Source organism: Passer domesticus, chromosome 8 (assembly GCF_036417665.1).
Source record: "Passer domesticus isolate bPasDom1 chromosome 8, bPasDom1.hap1, whole genome shotgun sequence".
In the NCBI taxonomy this organism is placed as follows: domain Eukaryota; kingdom Metazoa; phylum Chordata; class Aves; order Passeriformes; family Passeridae; genus Passer; species Passer domesticus.
This window is the reverse complement of record NC_087481.1, coordinates 33,262,442-33,285,902: the sequence shown is the minus strand read 5'-3', so window position 1 is coordinate 33,285,902 and position 23,461 is coordinate 33,262,442. Positions and strand designations below refer to the sequence as shown.

The window sequence follows — 23,461 nt, the reverse complement described above, 5'->3', positions numbered from 1 at the left end:
TAGAGTAAATCCATCAAGATTAGTGCGATCACCTGGAATGAGTTCAAGAACCAAACTCAGGAGGTCTGGACCTGAAAGAGCTTTCAGGAAATGGGCTTCCCAGTCAACATCTTCTGGGATTTCTGAGGGCAGGGAGAGCTTGAAAGTAACTTCCAATTTTTTGCTTTTTCTTTTTCTTAATGATGCTTAATAGCTGTTTTATGTAAGTTATGGTTAGGGTATCCAGGCAAGTCCTGTTCAGCTGTTGATCAGTGGTTATTTTAATAAATGTTAACTAAAATGAGTGTAGCAGGTAGGGAGGCAAACTAGAGGAGACACAGATGCCTGTCAGCACTGAAAGTTAAAAATAAAGGAGCTACTGCCAAAAACCCTGAGCTGAACCTTGTAATGGTCTATTGAGTTCAACGCATCAAATATAAAACATGAATAGTACAGGTCTCCAAGAGAAAATCCCCAGCAGTGCAGGTGGTGGTTACTCCAAAGGAAAAGGTTTTCCTTTTAAATTTTGTTTCCATCAGAGAACCTAGCATTGCATGAAGAGCTGTCATCAGCTGTGCCCTGAGGGCTGGGGGAGGTCCAGGCGACCTTCAGCACAAGCACAATGGTACAAAGCTGTGCTGCTGCACTGATGGATAAAGTGGATTGGATAAAAGCTGCCGCTGTGGCCTAAGGGTTTTTCAAGCCCTTGTCATTGTTCTCCAGAAATACACTCGGGGTCTGACTAAGGGCAGATCAGACCTTGTGACTACATTGTATAATAATTGCATCTTTTTTTAAATTTCGTTGTCATAATTCTTCTTCAAAGGTATGCTTAGTTCCTATATTTACATATGAAATTTTATGCAGATCACAAGCTTTTAAAATTTGATTTACCTTTGTTGCCTCGAACTTTTAGGATTTCTTGGTCACAGTCTAGTATATTTTATCTGGAAAAATTCTAACTGAAAGGAATAACCTTTCAAAAGGTGTTCAGAATACTCCAATTTGGCTTGTTTACCTCTTCCTTATTATTTCCATAGCAATTCTGATGCTAAGCTGTCCTCAGTCTTGCTGGCCTTTCCTATTTTTTCAGTCTGTACTGAAGCCAGATGCTATTGTATGTTTAGCATATTAACAGACATACACACAAAATCAATCCTGCAATAAAACTTTATGGGACTTTTGTGGCCTTTGCTTAGCTAAATTGGTGTCATATGTTGCTCTGTGTAAAGTTCCTCTATATTTATATCAATGTGCTCAAAAGGAGGGCTTTTGGTTTTCTACTTTCCTGAGTAACAAGAGGATCACATGCTATGTCAGGGAGAATGCAGCTATGCATGGGATTGATGAAATTTCTAATGAATCTTTGGCTGTGGTATCTCTCTTACAAAAGTAAAAAAATTTTAGATTTAAAAATATGGCTTCAGTGATATTTATTTCATAGAGCAGCCGCAATTCTTTCCCCATTCAGACCTTCCTAGTTCTTACATGTGACATTTCCAGTTACTTAGGGGGAAATATAATTTATCATAACTACGTATCAGTTGTTATGTCACCCTTCTTGGCATCACATGCATTTCAGCGATAGGAAAAATTATGGTAAAAATAAAGGCTTGTTAAAAAATTAATTTTACTTTTACTGCACTGACATTGACACTAATCTCTGTGGTTACAGAAGATTGTGTAATGGAAGTACACAAAAACCAGCTCCTACACTAATTATAAATGAATAGAATAGCCTCAAAGGTTAAGTTTCAGCACTGGCTATTTATTAAATATGTATTATAACATATTTCACTTTTTAATATATTTATATGGTTTATCTTGTAGAGGGAGGCAGCTTTGGAAAATTGGAGAGAGGTTTATTTAAATTAATCACAAAATAGCAGAAAGCAATATTTGTGGGGTTTTTTCCTCACACCTTCCTCTGGCTGACTCCCTCCCCAGCTTAAGAACATAAGCCCTAAAGTGCTACTCTGATATGGAAGGATTAGAATGTCTAAATCATATTTGTCTACCTTTAGCCAAAAATGTCTATAAATGAATGCCCTAAAAATGTTCTTGCTGCTGTGGAGGAATGTCTTTGGAGGAGTTTTCCAAGGATGGGTGTGTTGGTTGCAGTTGAATTGTCTTGGGAGAAATGCAGACAGTGGTGTGTTCCAAATGTCCCAGTGACGTGTATCTGGAGCAGGGGTCCCTAAGCAGAGCTGGTTACTGCAGGCTGCAGTCATAAAACACTGACATGGAAGGACTGAACTTTGGAAAGAGACTGAAACTGCTTCACCTCTGTTCCTAATGAACTAATTTTAAATTAAAATATAGAAAGTACTGATTCGAAATTATGGCAGTTGGTCCTGGTGGGAGTTTCATGTTAGCACTATGAAGAAGAATTCTCCAGAAAGCCATTTCTGCCACAGTTCTTTTTGCATTCAGAGGTTGGACATGAAATCCAGAACTTTTAAACTATTTTCCAGATGTTTTCTAACGCATAGCTAAATCCATTTTGCTGTCAGGATTTTACACTTTATTCAGCCTCTATACAACTATATCCCTTACCTGGCACACTAGCAGGCTTTTAAAATTGAGATTACTGTAATAGTCCAAGAATCAATCCAAAATTTAGAAACATTTTATTAAAAAAAAAAATAATTGTTCACTTATTTTTGACAAAACTACTCAAATTAAATATCAATTTCATGTTCCTTATAGCTCAGCCTAAGCGTAGTATAGGAAATAAATACACCCAAATTACAGCCTCTTTAATTTTTTGTCTTCATTCTCTTGCTTGTGAATACAATTTTTAGATTAATTTCATCTTCTAGCTCAACAATGTTTGTAAAGTATTAGTAGCTGTGTGCTGCCATCCTATGAGTTCTGCTCAGCAGTTCTGAGGACTTTGAGCACCTGGTGCCATTGCCTTCATTGGCCTTGCACTATCTAAAGGCTGAGTACCTCTGAGTGTGTGGTCACTGAAGTGTTGAATCTTGAAAATTGAGATTTTTCAGGGCAAAATAGATTTGACCCAACAGCACTGTAGAGAATCTTCTGTGAAGAGTGGGAGGCCTCTCGAAGGTAATGGTGAGAAAAATATTTTCCTACAGTGTTGATGCTCATGAAGGATGTTTGAGCCAGAGGGGTAACCCATAGTAGTAGTCTGTTTTTTGTTTCTAGAAAACTGGTGTTAAAACACATGGATAAAGGTATTGACTGCTTGGAAATGAAGTTAACTTCTTTTTTTAACTTCCATTAAAAATTTCATAATAACTACACAGAAAAAAAAAATCCATGTTTGTGTTTTAAAAGCAATCAGAAAATCTGTCATGGATGAATACACGAAGTGAACACAGGTAGATGGGGAACTTAAAATATTTTGATAAATATGTAAATTACACAGCAATAGAAAGATCAAAGTAGTAATGAACTCTTACTGTCTCATAGTTCTGGAATCTGAGAGACTGCCCTTTCCAGTAGTTGGAGAGCTGCAGGATATGAAAATGACCAGATCTGGTACTCACCATTAAACAACCCCAAACTTCAGGAAAGCATGAAGTGGTTTGTTGTCTTCTCATAATATTTTTCCAGATGACTGACACAGGCTGCAGTCTCTGCACTCAGCTCTCTTTGCCCTCCCAGCTGGGTGACACTGACAAAGTGATGCCCTTGCTGTCTTTTCCCAGCTTCTACTCCAGCACACTTCCCCTTCTTGGCTAAGTGGAAGGTTTCTGTGTGTGCTGGGGACTTCCCTCTCCACCTTTCCAAAGCCTTTAGGTATGAAAGATGGAAATGAGCAGCAGTAACATGACAGGACCACACAGTGACCCACCCCAAGTGCCCAGCCTCAGGTGCAGAACGATGCTTTGAGTTGCCAGCTCACTGCCATGGCCTTACTCTAATGCCAGTGCTAAAGATAGTGCCTTTATGATTAAAGACTTAATACCCTGAGTTCCCTCTCTGTAACAGGGACCAAATCCCAGGGTGCTGATTTGTGTGAGTCAATGAATCAGCGTGAGGTTAAAGATTATTAATGTTTATTTTCATTTTATGCCACTTTCCACTCTGTTTGTCTCTATTACTCATAGCTTCATTTCTCTCAAGAGGGACTGTAACTGGCAGTCCGGGATGTATATGGAGCATCCCTGGAAAAAACAATGCTTACAGAAATGCACACCTAATTTAGCAAATATCGTATGAATAATGGTGGCAATTTTATCTAAGGGATGAGACCATACTGCAACACACAGATAAAAGTCTCTGCAAGAAACTTCCTAGATTTTCTCTTATGATAGTTCAGTGGGTTTTAGTGAGAATCCTAAAATACTTCTGAAGTGTTAGTATGTCTGCTCCTTCCCATCCTCCACACTGATGTAACTCAAACCTGAGGTACATGTTTTAAGGAACTGTTTTTATCTTTGAAATCATAGAGACGCTTAAGTGGAACATCACAAGTAAGGGTCAAACACTCACAAATATAAATGTTGTAGCCTTAAATAATTCTGGATCACCTTGGGAAATGCCATTTTCTGGTAGGCAACATTAAGTAACACAAAATTTGAAAGACAACTACTGTACTTGAATGCAATGCTGTAGTTTAATTGGTACTAGCCCTAGGCTCAGAATTTTTTAGAATCCTAAGATATTAGTATAAATTTTGCCTCCCCTCATTTGAGCCTTATTCTAACTTGGCTGGGCTTTTTTTTCCCTCCCATTGAAATCTATCTGTTTCTTCAAGTCCCACGTAAGTGAATCTTTCTGTTTTGCACAGGCCAAAAGGTGCAGTTGGTGATTAGTGATTGTTATCTCATGACCTGTGATTTGTTTGGCCAGCTGACCTTCAATGAATCTTTGAATTACATAGTGTATATCACAGCTGTTATTATGAGCAAGCATTTACATGAGCTGTAAACTTAGAGGGCTTTTAGGTAGGTAAAACATGTTCCATGCCTCAAGACAATTAGGATCTGTGTTAGGCAAGATAAAGGCTGAGGCCCAGGAGAAGTATTTGGAAAATGCTAAGAGTCTGTTAGGATAATTTAAGAAGCACTGAAGGGAAGAAGAGTCCTGGCTCTATTGGCTTGGTACAGGGAAAGAATTATTGGCAGATGAAGACAATGAAGGCATTCCAAGTGTGGGCAGCTATTCTGACAAAATGTAGAGAAAATATTTGAAGATAATAAAAAGTCTCAGGAAAATATAAGAAATATAAGAATTAGCATGGGAGGAAAGCTGTACAGAAAGCTCAGATGGGCTGAAATCAAAATGATTTGTGTGATGGAAAAGGCTCATGTACAAAGCTTTATAAAACAGGAAGTTGGGACCTTGTCTTCTTTTGGGTTTCCAAACCATGGGAGGTAGGTTTTGGCTGGAGCCTCTGGTGCGTGACTAGCAAAATGAAGAGTAGGTTCAGTTCTCACTTCTCCTTCACCAATATCCGATTAACTTACCTTCATCAGGGATTTTTCATTAAGCAAAATGTCTGCAGGTCATTTCCATAGAAGTCCTTGCCAAAGTTAACTTTTCTATGAGTCCATGATTCTCTGAAGTACAGCTGCTAACGTTTTTTCCTGAATCCTTGTTATTCATCAACTCCACAGCATTTACTGAAAATAAAATCAGGATATTTAGAGAGAAGCAATGGAACTTGCCTATAAGTGTCACAAACACCAAACAATGGCCAGTGTTAGGATCATACTCCCATGATGAAATTTACATCCTCACTTTCCAAACGAATCATCTGTGATGCCACAAACTCCAACTTTTACTACCTTCTGTGTTATAGATATGTGCAAATGATAACTTTAAATGAGGGCATCTTGCTAGCAAATCTAAGCAAAGGGAGCCACCTCCACCCACCTTTAAAATATGTACATAATTTGCTTTCTGTTGCCTTTTTTAAAAACTACAATTTAAAAGCCTCAGCTGAGCCCAGCTGCAGTCATGTCACTGCCACATAGGTCCTGGACAAGACAGCCTTCCAAAAAGGTAACATTTGTGCCAGATTAAGCAGACTGAATAGAAAAGATAAGTAATGAGGTGAAGGAAGAAACATTATCTTTCTTAGGGTGTGGGAAGAGCAGCATGAACAGATCTGAGGTACTGATGCAGACAGGACTTCACCTTAGCTCTGAGAGCAGCTTGAATGGCTTTAAACTGCCACTGACTGAGTCCCATAACACTGGCAGGGCTTAACTCATTAATTCTGCCCAGAGAGATGCTGTAAAACAGATTTGCTGTGTTGGACACAGGAACCAGAATTTACTGAACACTTGTTGTGGACATTCTAGTTTATGACTCTGCACTGCTCTGTGATGAGCTGCTTAGACGTGCTCAGAAATGTATAAATAAGTCTGTGCCAAAGCTATGAGTCCTCACATTTCTCAGTGTCCTCTTCAGGGCCAAACACATCTGTTTGATACTCTCGCTGCTGAGTTTCCATTTTGCATTTTTCTGCTGATAATACCGTTTGCCATCTATCAAACACATGCAGAAAGGGGTAACAATAACAAAAGACATGGTGTTACTGTTCTGGAAATAGAAAAAAAAAAAGATATGGCGAAATAAATTCAAAGTCAGAAATACATGTTCATCTTACCCATCTGTGCTCTGTCTTTCTCTACAAGCTGAATAATCATTTTCTTTTTATTTGCATATCTGTTAGCAAAAGCCAGATGATCTGGCTTGCATTTTGCTTACTAGGCTAGTCTTTGAGTACTCATTGATCTTTTTCCCTCTGTTTTTACCTGCTTGCTTGCCTGCCCGCATCTTTTTCTAAATAGCCTTGTTTTCATTTGCGACGCCAATTTGTCTGTATCATGAAAGACCTGCTTTGCTCTTTTAAATGCATTTTTAATGCATTTTGGGCCGTTCGCTCAGACGCCTGCCCTGCACAGGGAGGGGGAGGAGGGCGGTGGAGCTGCCACCGGCTCGCTGTAGGTGGCACCAGCAGCCGCAGCAAATGAGCAAACGCCTGCCAGCATCCTGAGCAGGGACCCGACAGAGCCCTGATTCCACTGCAGCCACAGCTCCAGCCAGGCGAGCACTGACCTGTCCTCCACACCTGCAGAACCGCTTAAAAGTGGTCTGCCAGCTGTGGAAGTGCTCCATGCAGCAGCTGCACTCTTTTTTTAATTTTTTTTTTTCTCCTTTTTTTTTTTTTTTTTTCTGTAAGGTAGCTGTCTAATTTGTTTTCTGTTTTGCATAGCACCCCTATTCTATTTATCTTTTTAAAATTTGACTCTCATATTGTAGTCACACAAAATGCCTTAATCTTTTAAGTCTTCATCATCTCTTCTGAACTTCCTTCTTGGGAATACCAGATTCCATGCAGGGGAAGGGAAAAGAAATTGTTTTCAAGATAACCATGAGAATAAGCTAGAAAGGGCTATCAGTTGAAAGCCCAACCTAGCATATCCTTTCCTTTTAATATTCTGCAATTTTCCTTGACTTAAAATTACAGAGTGGGTTGTGCTCCAAGGACAATACTGTCTATTGTAAGAATTTTGTCCTTTGGAATGGGTTTTGGTGTTTTGGGTTTTTTTTTTATGTATATTTTAAGACATTTCTGCAGTGTTAGCTAATCATCTGAAATATTGAACTATTTTAAAGGATCATATTTTATTTTTCTCCCAATTCTTTATGCTGCTTCTCACCAGGCAAAACTCACCAGGTTTGGTTTAATTTTCACCTCAGAGGAAGCAGATAACACAGAGGTTTCCAGGGCTGGGCTGATATTGTGAATCTGTTCCTGTGGCGCTGAAAGGGGAAGCATGTCGAGTGTTAAGTGCAGATGTTGGGCAGGATGGTGATGAGTGGGGCAGGCACTGTGCAAACATGACCATGGCTCACTAGCTGACCAGTTGCCCGTGCAGCTACTAAGGGGATGTTAAGAGAATTCCCTTAACAATCTTGTTAAACACATTTTGATTGTGAAGGATGACTACTGCGCTTTACCTCCCTGTGGCCTTAATATGCTGAAGCAGGCAAGCTGTGCAGTTTTATAGGATGATATAGATTCATAAAAATAAATTAATTGTGTATGATTTTTCATGCTGACAGATGCTAAGTTCTGATGAACAGTTTTTTTGCACGATGTTCTGGATTTTCCAACCTAATTTGGCCATATTTTTTTACTTTTCATCTTAATATGCAAAACAACGTACAGAAATACAATCTGTTGTCCTTAAAGGCAGAATAGTTTCTGCTTGTCATACGCTCAGGAAGTATTATTCAGAATATGATGCTAGGACTAGAGGAAAGTTTAGTTAATGTTATGTTTTCACTGTATCCTCTGATAGGATCAGGTTTTGAAAGGCTTGATGATCTCATGACAGAATTATCAAAATCAGCCTCAACTGCTATGGAAAATCTATTTTTATGAATCTGTATGTTTAGGTTCCTAATTCCATTTGAAAACTTACATTTATCTTTTCTTTGATGCATTTCTTTTGTACTTTGCTCCTTTTGGAACTGAAAGATTTATGTTCAGAGGAGTCTAGAAATGGATGAGATCAAGGAGGAGCATGGTCTGTTATATTTGCACCAGAGCTCCTAAAGGTTTTTGAGCCATCTGTATTAGACATTTATTATTCACTACATTTTTTGTGGTGGGCCACTAGAGCCAGCCCAGGAGCAGTTGTGGGTGGCTGACACCATAAAAGTCAGGAGAAAAATCTCCCAGTTCTGAGATCATTCAGCTGGTGTGTGCTTTACACAACGCACATGGGGGGAAATGAACACGAAATTTGCATATAAAAGGATAGGTTCTGAGATTACAATTAAAATTAGATATGAGAGCCTCAGTTTTTCACAGACAGCTCAGGTCTTAGTAGTGGTGAAGTCTTAGACGTTTCCAACATCTCTCAGATTTCCTATGTGGAATAAAATAGATCTCATTGTTTTGTACCATTGTACTAATTCATGGTACGACCACATCTTGTGTGCTTTATAGAGTTACTGTTCTCAGTTCAAAATAAATATATATAAAAGCTTGGAGAGAGGAGTACATAAGGATGAAAAGGGCTGTCAAGTCCATGGAATGGTGCCTGTGTGATGGAAAATGAAGTAAAATTTCCCAAGCCAAAAAGCCACATTTCAATTGCAACCCATAAATATATCAGTTAGGATATATTTAGGTTACCTTGCTATGATGAGAATGTTTGGAAGACTGACTAATCACAATTGCTATCACACTCTCTCTATCAGACTTCAAGAGCATCCTGAGAAATTTCTGCAGAGATTTGACTAGGATCCAAAATGTTCTTAATTCATACAACAGGGAAGGACTTTTAAAACTACAAATAATTCCCAAGGTTGTTGTTTTTACTTATTTTCTTTTTTTTTAATTTAGGCAATTTTGTGATTGATAAATATGAAGTTACAGACAGCAATATTCAACTGCACAAATGTAAAATTTGGTATAACTTCCGGTGTATTTTTTGAAAGACAAAAGTCTGACTACATGTCAGCCATGAGGAAAAGATGAACAAAATTATTCTGAGATGCATAAACAGAGTTATAATTGGTAAATTGGTAAAATGTTGAATAATCTGGCTGTTTAACCCTTGTAAATTCTCATTTGGAAAATTGTCCTGAGTCTACATTCATCACAAAGTAAAGCACTTGCAGAAATAGTGGGCAAAGAATGAAAACAACTGCAGCTAAAAGAAACAGGGTTGTAAGGAAAGGTTGCAGAAATTGCTGTGAAGGTGACTGGGGGAAGGCATAACTAAAAAAAAAAGGGAAAAATGTTAGCAAATAAACCGGGCAACCTCTTTTAGTGAGGGGAAAATTGAAATTGTCCAGTGTCAGGAGTGCTTGGCCCAGCTTTGGGAAAGAGCTTTCATTCATGGCCCTATCATTCACATCAATAGCAGTTACTAGCTCGTGTTTGCTTGCACAGAATGATGCTGAGAAGCCAAAGGCTCTTATTTTTTCCAGGCTTGGCAGCTTTTTGGATTTTCTGTGATCCGTTTCACTGTTAGTCAGTAGGACATGAGACTGTCCTGCCAAGAGTGGTCAGTGATCTCCTGTGTGCCATCAGTTGTGGTCACTCTTCTGTCTTCACCACAGTTGATTTGTCTCTGTTTTGGAATGATACAGCCCATAAGGTTTGCTCTCATAGCAGATTTTTCAGCAATTCCACAGAGCAAGTGGCCTGTTAGCTCTATCCCATGTTGTTAGGATAGGGATGTGTTGGCTGCCACGTTGTAAATCTCTTCATAATTTCTATTTCTGGCATTTGTTTATTTTCATGTTAGGATTACACATGCCTTGAAAAATGCTAAAATAATAAAGAGAAGGTAGAATAATTTTCACTAATTCTGAGTCCAGATTTTCTGCTTCTGCAAGATAACACAAATAATTTGCTGTGTCTACTCTCCTATTGTCCATACTAGAGCTCTAGATGACTGTTGTAATATTGGCTTCTTTTACTGGCAGTATTGTCTCTGTTATGTGGATCATTGCACTTTTTCCCTACCAGAACTTTATTTCTGTTTCTTTCAGCAAACCTGACCTTTTTAGAGTTAATTCTATCTGTGACATCATGCCTACGAAACCTATCGGGTGACAAATACCTTTGGGTGACTAGGATACTCCAAGTTATGACTGTGATGTGCTAACTTGCACCAGACTGGAGTCTCTCAGGGGCTAGACATGGTTTTCAGGTGATCTGCAGAGTCAGTTCAATAAGGTTTTTATAAGAAAGTGTTTGCACTCTGAATTGTACCAAAAGCAAGAGTGGAACAATGAGATGGTGTGGCCAAGTTATTTCCATTCTTTACATCCTTTTTCATTCTCATTATTGTAGAGAGGATTACAGTAACAGTAATGGCAGCAGCCTGCTGTTGGGAAGCAGAATATTCCTTTTCATGTGAGGTACAGAGCACTCTGTGAAGCTGATGCTCAATGCACTGGAATAGAGACACAATTCCATACCTGCAGTACAGCTGTTATCTTCAAGTAGGTGGTAGGTAGTGTCCTAACTATTTCTGAGCCTACAGACTTCAGTATTTTGGAAAACTGTCCAAGTATTTTTGTCATTAATTTCCCCTTGAAATTGGTAACACTCCATTCCGAATTCTGTATCCACCAATCCTCAGGAATGAACCAACCCAGCTGCAGCATGTTTGTGCTCAGGGCTGGGTTGTGTTGTGTCCAAACAAAGGATCACTAGCAGGAAAATGAGCTGTAGCCCCATCTTACCTGTCAGGAACACTTCAACTACAATAAGTGGCTTTATCTGAGGCAGCGTGAGGAATTGATCTGCTCCTCCCACTGGGTTGCTTATGTAGATGATTAGGACGTGGTTTTGCTAAGAGAACTTGTTTGTGGAGCAGAATTTGTTATTGAATAGCAAAGTAACTGTGCCTCACCCACCTTAGGCAATTTGCAACAAAAACATGATTTCGGTGGCTGCTCCCAGGAACTCCTTAATGACCACTGCTGCTGTGTCTATTACTGAATGGGACATTCATCTTTACAGTATGACTGTATTCTTTAAACTTTTTCCAATGTTTTTGTATTGCAACTATGATTGCCTGATAATTTGTGTGTTTATTCCTCAAAATGTAATGTTAAAGGAACTATTAGAAAACGTACCTTAGGAACTCTGCAAACCCATAGCAGGCTCAGGCTGAGTGAGGCAAGAGAATCCCTTCCTGCACACCCACTCTGCTGTGGTGTGCCCTGTGGTGGGTGTGATGCACAGCACCACACAAGTGTTTCAGAGAGGTATTCTGCAATCCACTGGAAATTCAGATTGCCTAGAAGACAAAACAGAGATGGATGTCTCATTGTACTAAACTTTCTTGGTATATTATGCCAGAAGTAGAATAAAATCCTGAGTCCTGGTTTACTTTTGGAAAAACTTAATTCCAAGGTATAATTAAAAAAAAAAGGTAACATATAAATTTTATACCAATCAGAGCAACAGGATTGCTGGTTTCTGTGCATTGTTTTTCCAGAAAATCAATCCTGGCTGTAGTGGAAAGTTAAGTCACCTCAGGGTAAGCCTGGGAGGACTGGGACTTGTGGCTGTATAATGATTTATCTGAATTGCACTGAAAACTCACCACATTCACTTTGCACCTGCGTGTAGTTTGGAAGTTATGTGGGAAGACAGAACTGCAGACATGTCATCTGCAACCACAGACATCTCAGTTTTCATGAGAGCTGAGGTTACTAAACAACGAGTTACAATGCTCTTGGAGGAAGCTTTCACACAGTGCTCAGTGAACCAGTTTTGAATATTAATAATCCTGCTTGCAGCTCTTATGAAAAAAACATGTTGTAAAAGAGGGAAATGAAAGGAAGAAAACAGATTTTTTTTTTCCCAGTATATGTAGTACTGAACACCATGGAAAGACACACTAGTAAAAAATGACCACAGTTGGCCTCTGTCTTGGTTTCAGGATGTCAGACTCCTAAATCTATATTTAGGCAGCCTGCAAATTGTTGCTTTTCCTCCCATAGTGCTGAATACCCAGCAATTTCCATTAACTTCCCCTAAAGCTGTGCAAAGTCACCAGGGCCCCATAAGCCTCTCACATAATGCTAAGCCAGGTCTCCCATCAGCAATCAAATTTTGTGTGGAACTGAAATTTATCAGTCAGGGCAGAACCAGGTAACACCAATAACCCTCAGTTTTATTCATCTGTAGTTGCTTGCATACATTTCATTTCCCTTTTCCTCCCTTAACATGCTGGACTGGTGCAATTGAGTCTTACACAAAAATATCCCAAAACACACCAGAGAAAAAGCAAGCAAGACATGTAAATATGTTAGAAAAAATGAGTAAGGAAAACTGAGAGGAAAATAAATCTTATTTCAATGAAATCAGAGTATGAAAGGATTTTTCACTGAGAGTCTAAAGGAGATGAGCTGAGATAGCCAGCCAAGTATGCGGGCAAGATAGTGCTTATTGTGATAAATGTTGTTTATGTGCACTCCAGCAGGAAGTAAACTGAGATTGCTTTTTCTTCACTTAAGTCCTAGAAGCGAAGCTCTTGAACAATTGCTGATCTTAAAGTATTGAGATTAATAGGGTTAATTTTTCCCGCTTATAAAAAGACAAACACCCCTTTGCCCTGATGGTCATGAAGCCACTAAGGAAAGTACAGAGATCCAGAACCCATCTATGGATTGAAATAATGAGGTCTTTGGCAGTAACTTACAGTGAAGTACTTTATCTTATATTACACCAATAGCAGATTTTATATGATTCTGAAATAATGCGTGTATATAATAAATGATGTACACAAGTGAGCATAAGTTTATTAGCAGTTTAACCAGACAGCTTAAAATTAACATGTATTTGGGGTTTTTTGTATACAGTAGAAGACTGAGGAACCTAATTTATTGTTTCAAAATTGTTTTTTTCAGCTGCTAATCTCTAGTTTTCCATTGAAGCATATTAAAATTGGCATTAAATTTCAGTTCTTAATAAGAGGAACTACAAAATAATTAATCTGGTGTTAACATAATCTTAACCTAGACATTCTTACAGAATCTGCCTTTTTTCATTATTGATCCCTTTATATTTCTTTCCTGGCTCTCCTGGAATGAGAAAGTCATTCTGACTAAATGGCTGTAATATCTCATATTTGCACATCCGAGGGGCTGTTTGATCTTAGCTATATAGTGCAGATGTATCTCAATTTAAAACAAACTGCAACTGGCTCATGACTTCTCTACATAAATCTGAGTGCATTTAGATTTCTGTTAAAAATGTCCAATAAACTTTTGGCTCCTTCATATAAGTGAGTTGGGGGGCTATTCTTTCTAGTCGTCTTCTTTTGGGGCCAATATTAGGAAAATGAGATTTTCAGAGCTTATTTTAACAACTGAAATTCATTTCTTTATGTATCTTTAGATACCTTTCTGTCCCTGATTTGATGTAATATTACTATTATACAATACCAAGATGTTTTATGTAAAGAACATGACTGAAATTTATTTCCAGTGGTTATGGAGTAGCGTTTGGTACTTGCTGGTGCACAGCATATGCTGTTGTCTCCTGTGCAGCTTTTTAAATAGATGTTTGCCTTTATATTTCTCACCTGAAGGCAAAAGAGTAGTCGAGGAAAAAAATATAATCAGACATCAAATCAAACCAAACCTATCTTTCAATGTTGAAAAGCAAAAGCATAGAGCTTCTTTGAAAAGAATGTATTTTAGATGTTTCCTGTGCCAAAATTGAATTTAAGCAAATGTGTAGGCCATTGCCTGCACAGAAATGCTGTTCAGCAGGAGGATTATGACTATCACTTGGTTCCTTGGTTTAGTTCACGTTGCTTTTGCTTTAGCCTCAGATGGTATTGAGTTTTAAGGACTTTTTACCTTCTTGTAGTTACATACACTGAATTATCTGTACAAATATTGCTTTTGCTGCCAGCACTGTGATACTGGGAACTCAGTTTCGAGTAGAGTGTGCAATAAAGTTGCCTTCCAGTGTGCTCTGGAAAATTGTCATAGAAGACAAAAAACCAGTCTTCAGTGCCTTGTAACTCCCAAGAATTTGGTAATCCAGTCTGTCCTAGAAAATACAGCCAAATGTTTGAAGTATTCTGTGTGTTCTCTAGAATGGCTTTTTACAGGTTGCTAGTAGAAATCAAAGTCTATAAGAGAAGAAAATTATAAAAAAAAGAAGGCAAGCGTGGACTGGAATTGACTGAATTTATAATGTAAGTGAAGGTTTCTCCAACTGGGCTTACTGTCCTACTACTGTTTGTTTTCTTTCTTTTTGGTTAGGCTGGTATTATATTTATTATTATGGTACCCTGAGGTTTCTGTTTGGTTTTTTTTTTTCCTTCTTTTTTCCAAAGTCTTCTACAAGGAACTGGTATACATATTGCTTTATTTACATAGGTTAAGGCTGCTTGGAGCTCTTGAATTCCCTCTTGAAAAGCATAATTTACTTATAGTCATTTAAAAAATGATAGTTGTTAAAATAGTTTCAAATGTGAATCTCTAAAATGTTTGTGGTTGATGTCCATATGGCATTAGGAAGGCTAATTAATTAGTTATTCTAATAACCTGAAGGTGGTTCAGTAAAATTGTTGCTAATGCATTTTAAATGCTACCATGTTTATGCGTTGCACTGAGTTGTTATAAAATGACTTGTTCCCCTGACATACCCTTGTGAGAAGTGGTAGCTCACTGATCTTCTCAAGAGGGAAAGGTTAAATTAATGACTGATTCAGTCAGTCTTTCACCCTTCATTAGCACTGAATTAATTTATTAAAGAAATTAAAGATCATCTTGAGTGGTTTAATGTGTAAATTTCATTTTAAACACGCATAGGTCCTCATCTATTTACAGAATAATGATTAATGGTGAAGTTTAAGAAATATGCACCCTTCACAAATGGCTGATCATGCTAAATTGCAAGACCTTCCCTCTAACCCTGCTCTGTGGTAAAAGCTAAAAACATGCACAGGTTGATAAATTTGGTTTTAACACAGAGGAACTCTATTTAGAGTAAACACTTGCTGTGTTAGTAATGTGTAACTAGGCTTTGGTAATTATAATGAAACCATAGCATTTCAGTGTTTCAGAAGGTGGCAGTGATAAACCTAGAAATTACTGTGGTTTTACTTGCAAAGACTGGAGAATAAAGAGTTCTCAGCTGCTTCCATAATAAGTGTGGAAAGAGTTCTTTCCAGACCGAATATATTTTTTTTAATCTACTCATGTATTTGAATAAATACATGCAATCTGGACTGTGGTCTTACAAATGGGATGAGATCAAACAGTAGGGCACGAGGTCTTGGAGGTATTTCTTAGGTTTCCTTAAATGATGCTGGTGACTCACCAGGTCATCCTTCTTTTGAATCAGTTTTGAACCAATGTTTCATAAAGTACTAGTGGGAAGTTAGTGTGGGAAGTGCTCTTTCAGATGAGACCATATGTGCCCATGAAAGTTTCCCCCGTTCTCTCTTCAGGAGTAAGATTTGGAGGTTTGGATTTTTGTTTTGCCTTGGTTCACTTCACTCTGCCTACTGCATCTAAAAATGAATCCCGTAATTTTAATTATGGTAGCCATTCCTTTTTTTTTTTTTTTTTTTGGAAAAATGAACAAACCCAAAGTCTTGATTAGTGAGTTTTTTTCATTTATATCCTTAATAGGTTTGCAGTTCTGTAAAATGAAACTGGAATCAATAATTCAATCTAAAAAATGTTATATTTATTTAAGAGCTGCAAATGTTGATGTCTTTTATTATTATTATTCATAAATAAATGCAGGCATTGCAGTAGCCTGTCTCATGTTGGGCTATGTAAAGGTTTTTTTGTTAGAGTTTTTTTCAGCAGGATTTTTTTGCTTTTATTGGATGGGGATTTTTTTGACAGAAAGATGTTTCTACATGTATAATTTATAATTTTGTGTCTGAAAAACAACACAAAGAACTTGCTGATTATTCAATATATATTTTTATGGGCTCAAATATGCATCTATCATTCCCCTGTGCCATCTGAATACACAAAACCACTGTGTGCAATGGGGCACTTACCTGGTAAAAATTCAGCAGCTCTGCATAGCAGGTGATTCTGTTCAACACCATCTGGCAGCTGCAAGCTGGTTATATCTCCAGATAACCTCCCTGTTACTTCACGAACACCATCCAGTGTCTCATGGCTGAAATACTTCTTGTGATCAATTCATTGACAGCACGAAGAATGCATGCAATTTCATTAAGAATGTTCCTGCTAAAATTATTCTGAGATACTTAATTTAATAGCACAAACATGGAAGTGACCAAATATGTCAGCCTTCTTACTGAAATAATTCATATTATTAAGTAAAAAGTGCTAAAAAGATGAGGCCTTTGGTGTGGTTTCTACAGTCTAAATATAGACACTCTAAAAGCAAGCAGGGAGATTTTGGAAGACGACTTGGAAGGAGCAATAAAACATTCAGAAAACCTGAATATTTTTAGGTATATTTTAGGATTAGATGTTGGTTTTGTGCTGCTCCATCTGCTTTCATATTAGAGAAACTGAAATGAGACAGGGAGGAAAAAAATCTAAACTTTTATTGTTATTTTCAGTTATGTTCTCAAATATATTTGTATATTATTTTCTATTACTATTTGTGTACCAAAAAACCAAACTAGTAGAAATCATTTCCTATATGGTGGGGAGGAATGTTATCAAGATCTTCTTCACTTCACATTCAATGCACAGACCTGTTCACTTAATCCAGCAGGAGAAATGGAGGGACTCGGAGGAAACTGGGAATGCTGTGACTGGGAGTGAAGGGGACATGGAATATTTGGTATATAGTGGAGAGAGAAATTAAACACTCTAGACAAAACCAGGTTATACATGACCTACATCAGACACTGACCTAAAGCCCTTTGTCTGTGGGTGCCAGTCTGGTTGGCACGCTCAGTTCTCCAGCTCTGAGCTGGCTTCTCCACCTGGGTGTGGTAGCACAAGCACAACAGTGCTCATATCCTGTGATTATTCAGAATTTTTAAGAAGGTTTTTCCTCTGTTAATGTGCTGTGTGTCAGGTGCTAAGCTGATAAATATCCCTGTGAGCTTTGGACTTCCTGCTGAATTTCAGTATAAAACCAGTAGGCTGATTTCGCTTTAATTCAGAACGTGGTCTTTCAGCACATGGTGCTGTAAGGTACAGTGTCCTCTCTGTGCCTGCAAAGGGACTGAGCTAGAGACTCATTTAATCACAGCACCATGCATCTCTAGATGCATTTGGAATCCTATGGAATCCCACCAGACTCGCAGACAAAAATGGGGTTTTGCTGATGACCACCAACTGCTAGAGAGAAATTTGGAGAATTTGCATCACTGTCTGAAATCTTACCTGGGTGTGTTCTTTCATTCTTTATTTAGTCTATGCAAATGAAAGTAATTATGTGATCATGTGGTTCTTTTAGGAATATCTTCATCACTGTGATTTAAATTGATTTCACTATCAGATCAGTGGAACATTTGTGCAGTTTCCTAGCTACTGTTATGTATTAATAGTCTTGTGATGCTGAAAAGAATTTGTGAAGTTTCTCACAAATGTAGTGCATTGTTCAGTAAGGAATAGAGGAAGTAAACAGAAGCAGTGAGTCTGGACATGTTACATCTTTGAATTGTATACCATTCTTTGCCTAATATGCATTTTTATATAGCCTTAATTGCAATGAAATGTTTATAACAAATATTTAATCAGGATTCAATGATTAAATAGGCAAATTTAATTTTGTTCTCATTATTTTTCCTAGGTAATCAATGCAGATGTGATTTAATGACAAAGTCTAATTGAGTACTTTCATTTTGTGAAAAGAAAATTAAAAGGAGAAAATACACTTTTTAAATTAGAAGTAATGATGGAGTCACAGGACAATTCCTGGGGATTAATGAATAGCTGAGAAAGCTGAAGGCTCAAGGTTTAGCTGTGGGCTGTTAACCTCAGGTGGCCATTAATTCTTCAAGTAATGCTCCATGCCCTGATCATTATTACAACTGAGTAGGGATGGAGTAGCAAGTTTCAGCAATTAAACCATCAGCAATATATTTAAATGCATATTTTTCTCTCCCACTTGGACATTCTGACGGAAAACACAGAATGAATCAAACTATTGATGGTATCCAGTCAAACCCTTGGTGTTTTTCTTAATTTGCCTGATCTGTCATTGAGGACATGCCACACTGTGCCTGCATTTGTTGAGCCACACACTGCTGTCCTGGTAGCTGTGCTGAACACACATTAAATATTCAGCTGAATGTACCTGCCCCCAGGGAGCCTCAAAGCTTACATGGATTCTTGTTTTCTCTCTCTTCTCAACAATGATATAGATGTCATTGCCTTGACTGGCATCAAAATCATAGTGTAGGTAGCACCCTCTTGTCTTCACCATTCTACATGCTCATTTCCCCATCTTTCTGCAATGAAGTTGTAGCTAAACCTTATTTTCTTAATTTCTTCAAGGCTGTTGTATGGCCCAACTAGTTAAAGGATAAGCAAGGTAGAATCCCCTACAAGCCAGAATCTGCTGCTGAAAACAGTGTAAGAGCTTGTACCAACACATCATGGACTTGGTGTGGGGTTTTCTGATATCTTCAGCCAGAGATTTTCTCAGTTCTATAGAGAGTCATGCATGCTATTGCTTTCAATTTGAGATCTACATAATTACCTGAGCACACCACATTAGTCTGAATTTGCCTCTATCTAAGCATTGCATTTATACATATTGTGTACTACTTGGTGCACATACAGAGAGTCTACAAATACCCCCAGGTCTTGGCAAAGCTTGCAGGTTTTTCTAAAGGCACTCACCAAGTGGTTCAGGAACAACTGTTGAAATGCTTCAGAATTCCACTGCTAAAACATTTCAGTCTGTGAGTCGAGGGCAGATTAACAGACAAAAGCAGCTAATCCAAAAATCAGCAGTTTATGCCTGAGTGGAACAAACAGACTAATGAAGCATACAGAGATGGATAGGTCACATTAATGGCACGTCTGCAAAGGGGTGAGTGAGCCAGTCACAGCAAGCCACCTTCCAGAGTGACTTCAGGTGAGAGAGGGACCAAAGATAACTACCAGCACTCCCTAATTAGCAAAGTCATTATCACAGGGTCATTGTGAGCATGGATAGCCTAAACAGCACAGGTAGCAAGCCCAAGCATTTTGGTGTCCTCTGCTGGTTTGGAGTGCAGCCTGTATGAGAATGCATGGCCTGCAGAGTAGGCATGTCAGTGTTGAAGTGTGTTATGCTTCTTGTTTCACATAACTTAGAGGTTTAACTTATTAGTTCCATTTACATTGATGCAAATGTAAGTAAAATTATAAATTATTCTGAAATTAATGTAAAACAATAAAAAACTCTAGGGCAGCTTTGATTATTTAAGTTGATTATAACAGTTAAATGTTGACAGGATAATGCATTCACCAATTATTCTACCAAATAATACATCTTTTATTGCAGTTCTCTACTTGTCAAGATAAATCTCTCTATTTTGAAACTGTCTGTACTGAAACATCCATTTGTGGTTGTGTTCTCCCATAGCTGCTGCATGAAGGAATAAATCATGTGCTTGCACATTATGCCAGTCCATCAGCATGTTGGTAAACCACTTCATACACAACATAAACATTAATGGCAGCAAAGTTAGAGTTATGGCTGCTGCTATCCCCTCTGCCTGCATCACTCAGCTCTGCTCTCTGTCACTCATAATAGTTGGAACTTAGAATTTCTATTTTTAAGTTTCTTCCTCAAAGGGTGTTTCATGGAGTTTTTCTCCTTCTGATATAGTCCAGCACAGCCATTAGTGGGAAAATAACAGCTGCACTTTAATGATTCCTGTAGAGATCTCAGCTTATTGGGCTTGGGGAGAAGGGCAAAAAATCCCTGTGTCTGAGTCTGTGACAAAAGAAGTGTGGTTAAAAACGAAAAAATAAGCCTAAACCTACTTCTGATCCATGTGTTTCACAGCTATTTTCACAGATTTTTCTCTCACACCCTCATTTGATGCTGTTCATATGGGCAGCACAGCACAGTATGAGCAGCAGGTCTGAGAATAAATGACAGGATATCCAATGCCTCATTGCTGTATTGGAGTTCAAGTACTGCTTTTGCATATCTGCCTAAAATTGCAAAAAATTAGTTTACTCAAAGCATATAAAAGCGAGCAATAGAACTTACAAAGAATTAAATAGTAGTCTACTAATAAGGGAAGTAACTTAAATAAGGGATGGTGAGTAACACTGAGTGGCCTCTCATGCCTGACACACCAACAAGTCACTTGTATTTTCTATGCATTAGTTTTGTTTGTAAAATAATTGGTCTTGACTGTCTTTAATTAACTAAGTTGAGCAGAGATCACTTTCTAATAGCGATACAAATTCTCTACTTTTCCTTTCATCACTCTCTTACAGAATAAGGATCAGATCTGGAAAGGGGAAGGCAAAGGAATCCAAGTGCTCCAAGTTCCTAACAGCGTTTCCAGTGCAGCTGGGAGAGATGTATTCACCTCAGCTTGGTTCGACTCAACAAAAAAGTGAGTTGCATAGCCGATGATTATACTTGTGTCCTGGAATCATCTGTTAACACTTGTGAATGCCAGCCTGTAAGATTAGAATCTGGCTTTAAGCTATTGTTCATTGTTGAGACTGAAGAGATGTGTTTTCCTGCTCCGATAATGGACCCAAGCAGGAATGATTACCAAGTCTTGGGGGAGATGTTATCTAAACTCAGTTTACATCCTTGTGCAGATAGGTGGAGTGTAAGGCTTATCTCTTACAGGGCTTCAAGGAACAACACGGGAGCTCGGCTTTCTCTGTTTCACCTGCTGGGAATGGAAGAACTGACATTATGTTTGGTTTTTCTAAATGCAGAAAATAGCTCCCAACAGTAGTTTTTCCTTCTCAGAGGCAGCTCTGCCTTCTCTGTTCCCTTCCATAACCTGTACTAGGATACTTCTGTGCCCTACGCAAAATGATTCCTTTAGATTTGAGAGTTGAAACTGAATTCTGTATCATAAGGCTACAGTTAATGTTTTTGCCCATATTTTGTTACCTTTGTGTTTCATCATTGTGGAGCTTATAAATGAACAGAAATCTTCACTAGAAAATCAAAGTGACCTATAGATTATTTTTAAATTATTAATTTTTAACACATAAAAGATGATGATATAAAGCAGATTACTTTTGGGAATTTGTTATACAGGGAAGTTCTGGAGTGTGACCATTCAGGTTAACAAATGTCCTTCCAGTAAGAGCCTATCTCAAATCATAGGGAAAGATAGAGAACAGAATCCTCCTTCTCCTCTTCCTTTATCTGTCACCTTTATCTTCATTAAAATTATAGATTAAAATTCTTATCCTCATTCTTTATCTCCATTAGACTGCTGTCACTTGAAGAAAATGTTTTTCCTCTAGCTGGTTTCTAGGGATGTTATTGTGCTTTTCTGGCGTAGAGGAGTTTACAAAACTTTGAGCTTTTCATCCAGATAGTTATTTAAAAAATACTGTGATACTTTATTCAGAGAAACAGGATTCTTTTACTTTTTTGCTTCTTTGATCTTTTATAATATAGCAGTAATTTTTTCTTGGACCACTGCTCTCTTATCAAGAAATTACAGTTATATAAAATATTATGTTATCCACTTAGCTTTTTTTTATTATTATTTGTGATTTTTAGCAAGCAAGCCTTTTCTTTTTTTCTGATGCTACATGTGGAATGTGCCTTATATTGTGTTTCAACCAGCAGTTAAAACATGCCTCTTGACTGCTAAAACATGAATGGCAGTCTCACTAGCCCATCTGTTTAAAGAATCTTTGAAGTGCTATAGCACAAGCCATAATATTTATGAAATTTCATATTCGTTTGGATAGTGACAACATTTTTAACTTTAACTCTTATTTTGGTTTTGGAATTATTGCCATAAAAAATACTTCAGAAAGGAAAACATATGGGAACCTAATTCTGCAGACAAGGGTGGAGCTTTACATTGAGTAAGCAAACATTTGTGGTTTCCTTACTTTTATGTTTTCCCGAAGAAAATAACATATGCCCCAAAAAGTTTGGGAGCAATTTTCACACCTTGGAAAGCACAAAGCCTCAGTCTGCCTGGCTGTGTAGTCGGAGTTGAGAGTAAACCCAAACAAACCAGTGCATCTCCAGCAGCATACACAGAACAGAACCATGTGAGAGAGCCTGAAGCTGGGCTGGCTGGTACCAGTCATTCCCTTCAAATTCATCTCTTGGCTGTGCCAGATGAGATTGTTAAAAATCCAGCTAACCAGCAAAATGAATATTTTACTGAGCCAAATATTCATAAGGTAAAATCAGGTTATTCCAGCTCTCACACCATGAATCTAAGCATCATGCAACCAAACCTGTCCTTAAATCAAGCTGAATATGGTTAAAAGTACAGTAATCAGTAGGTTATTTAGCTCTCAGTAATTTTCCTTTTTCTATCATCATATTCTCTCTAATATGCCTTCAGATTCTTCTCAACAAAATGTATGTTTAATTTCTAAGCATGTTTTCTTCAGCTTGCATCATGCACTGTAGTTTATGCATATCTGAATGCAGCAATTGTTTGTACATTTATCAGATTATGTTGTACATAATCTGATATGTTTGTACATTTATCAGATTACACCTACCCCATTAGTCTCCCTAATGACTAAGCAGTGGTTCCTTCTTTGCCTGCCGTGCTGATCTCTCTTGACAGGGGCCCCGCAGTGGGAAATATTCTCCTGTTCCAAATAATATCATTTACAGCCTTTAAGTCGACATGATGGTGTTATTCACAAGTTATTTATGTTCAGATGTAATTTTGGCACACAACATCCCTGGAGGTATTGAAAAGACCTGTAAGTGTGTCACTTAGGGGCATGGGTTAGTGGTGGACTTGGAAGTTTTGGGCTCAACAATCTTAGAAGTCTTTTCCAACTTGAATGATTTTGTGGTTCTAAGAGGCAGTCTTAGGTCTAACAAAATGGAAATACAGAATCCCTGTTGTCCAAC

At 38.0% G+C, this 23,461-nt stretch overlaps 1 protein-coding gene across 5 annotated transcripts in view; it reads left to right on the top strand.

Moving 5' to 3' along the window:
- NRG3 (neuregulin 3) overlaps positions 1 to 23,461 on the top strand; it is a 695,884-nt gene that overhangs the window by 281,209 nt on the left and 391,214 nt on the right. For 4 of the 5 annotated variants that reach the window (XM_064430253.1, XM_064430250.1, XM_064430251.1 and 1 more), the window contains one exon: positions 20,863 to 20,984. In XM_064430253.1, coding sequence (XP_064286323.1) covers positions 20,948 to 20,984 — 37 coding nt within the window. In that variant the 5' untranslated portion in view covers positions 20,863 to 20,947. Of the gene's footprint in view, positions 1 to 20,856; positions 20,985 to 23,461 lie in introns of those variants that run through there. The other variant, XM_064430249.1, reaches the window with a different exon arrangement.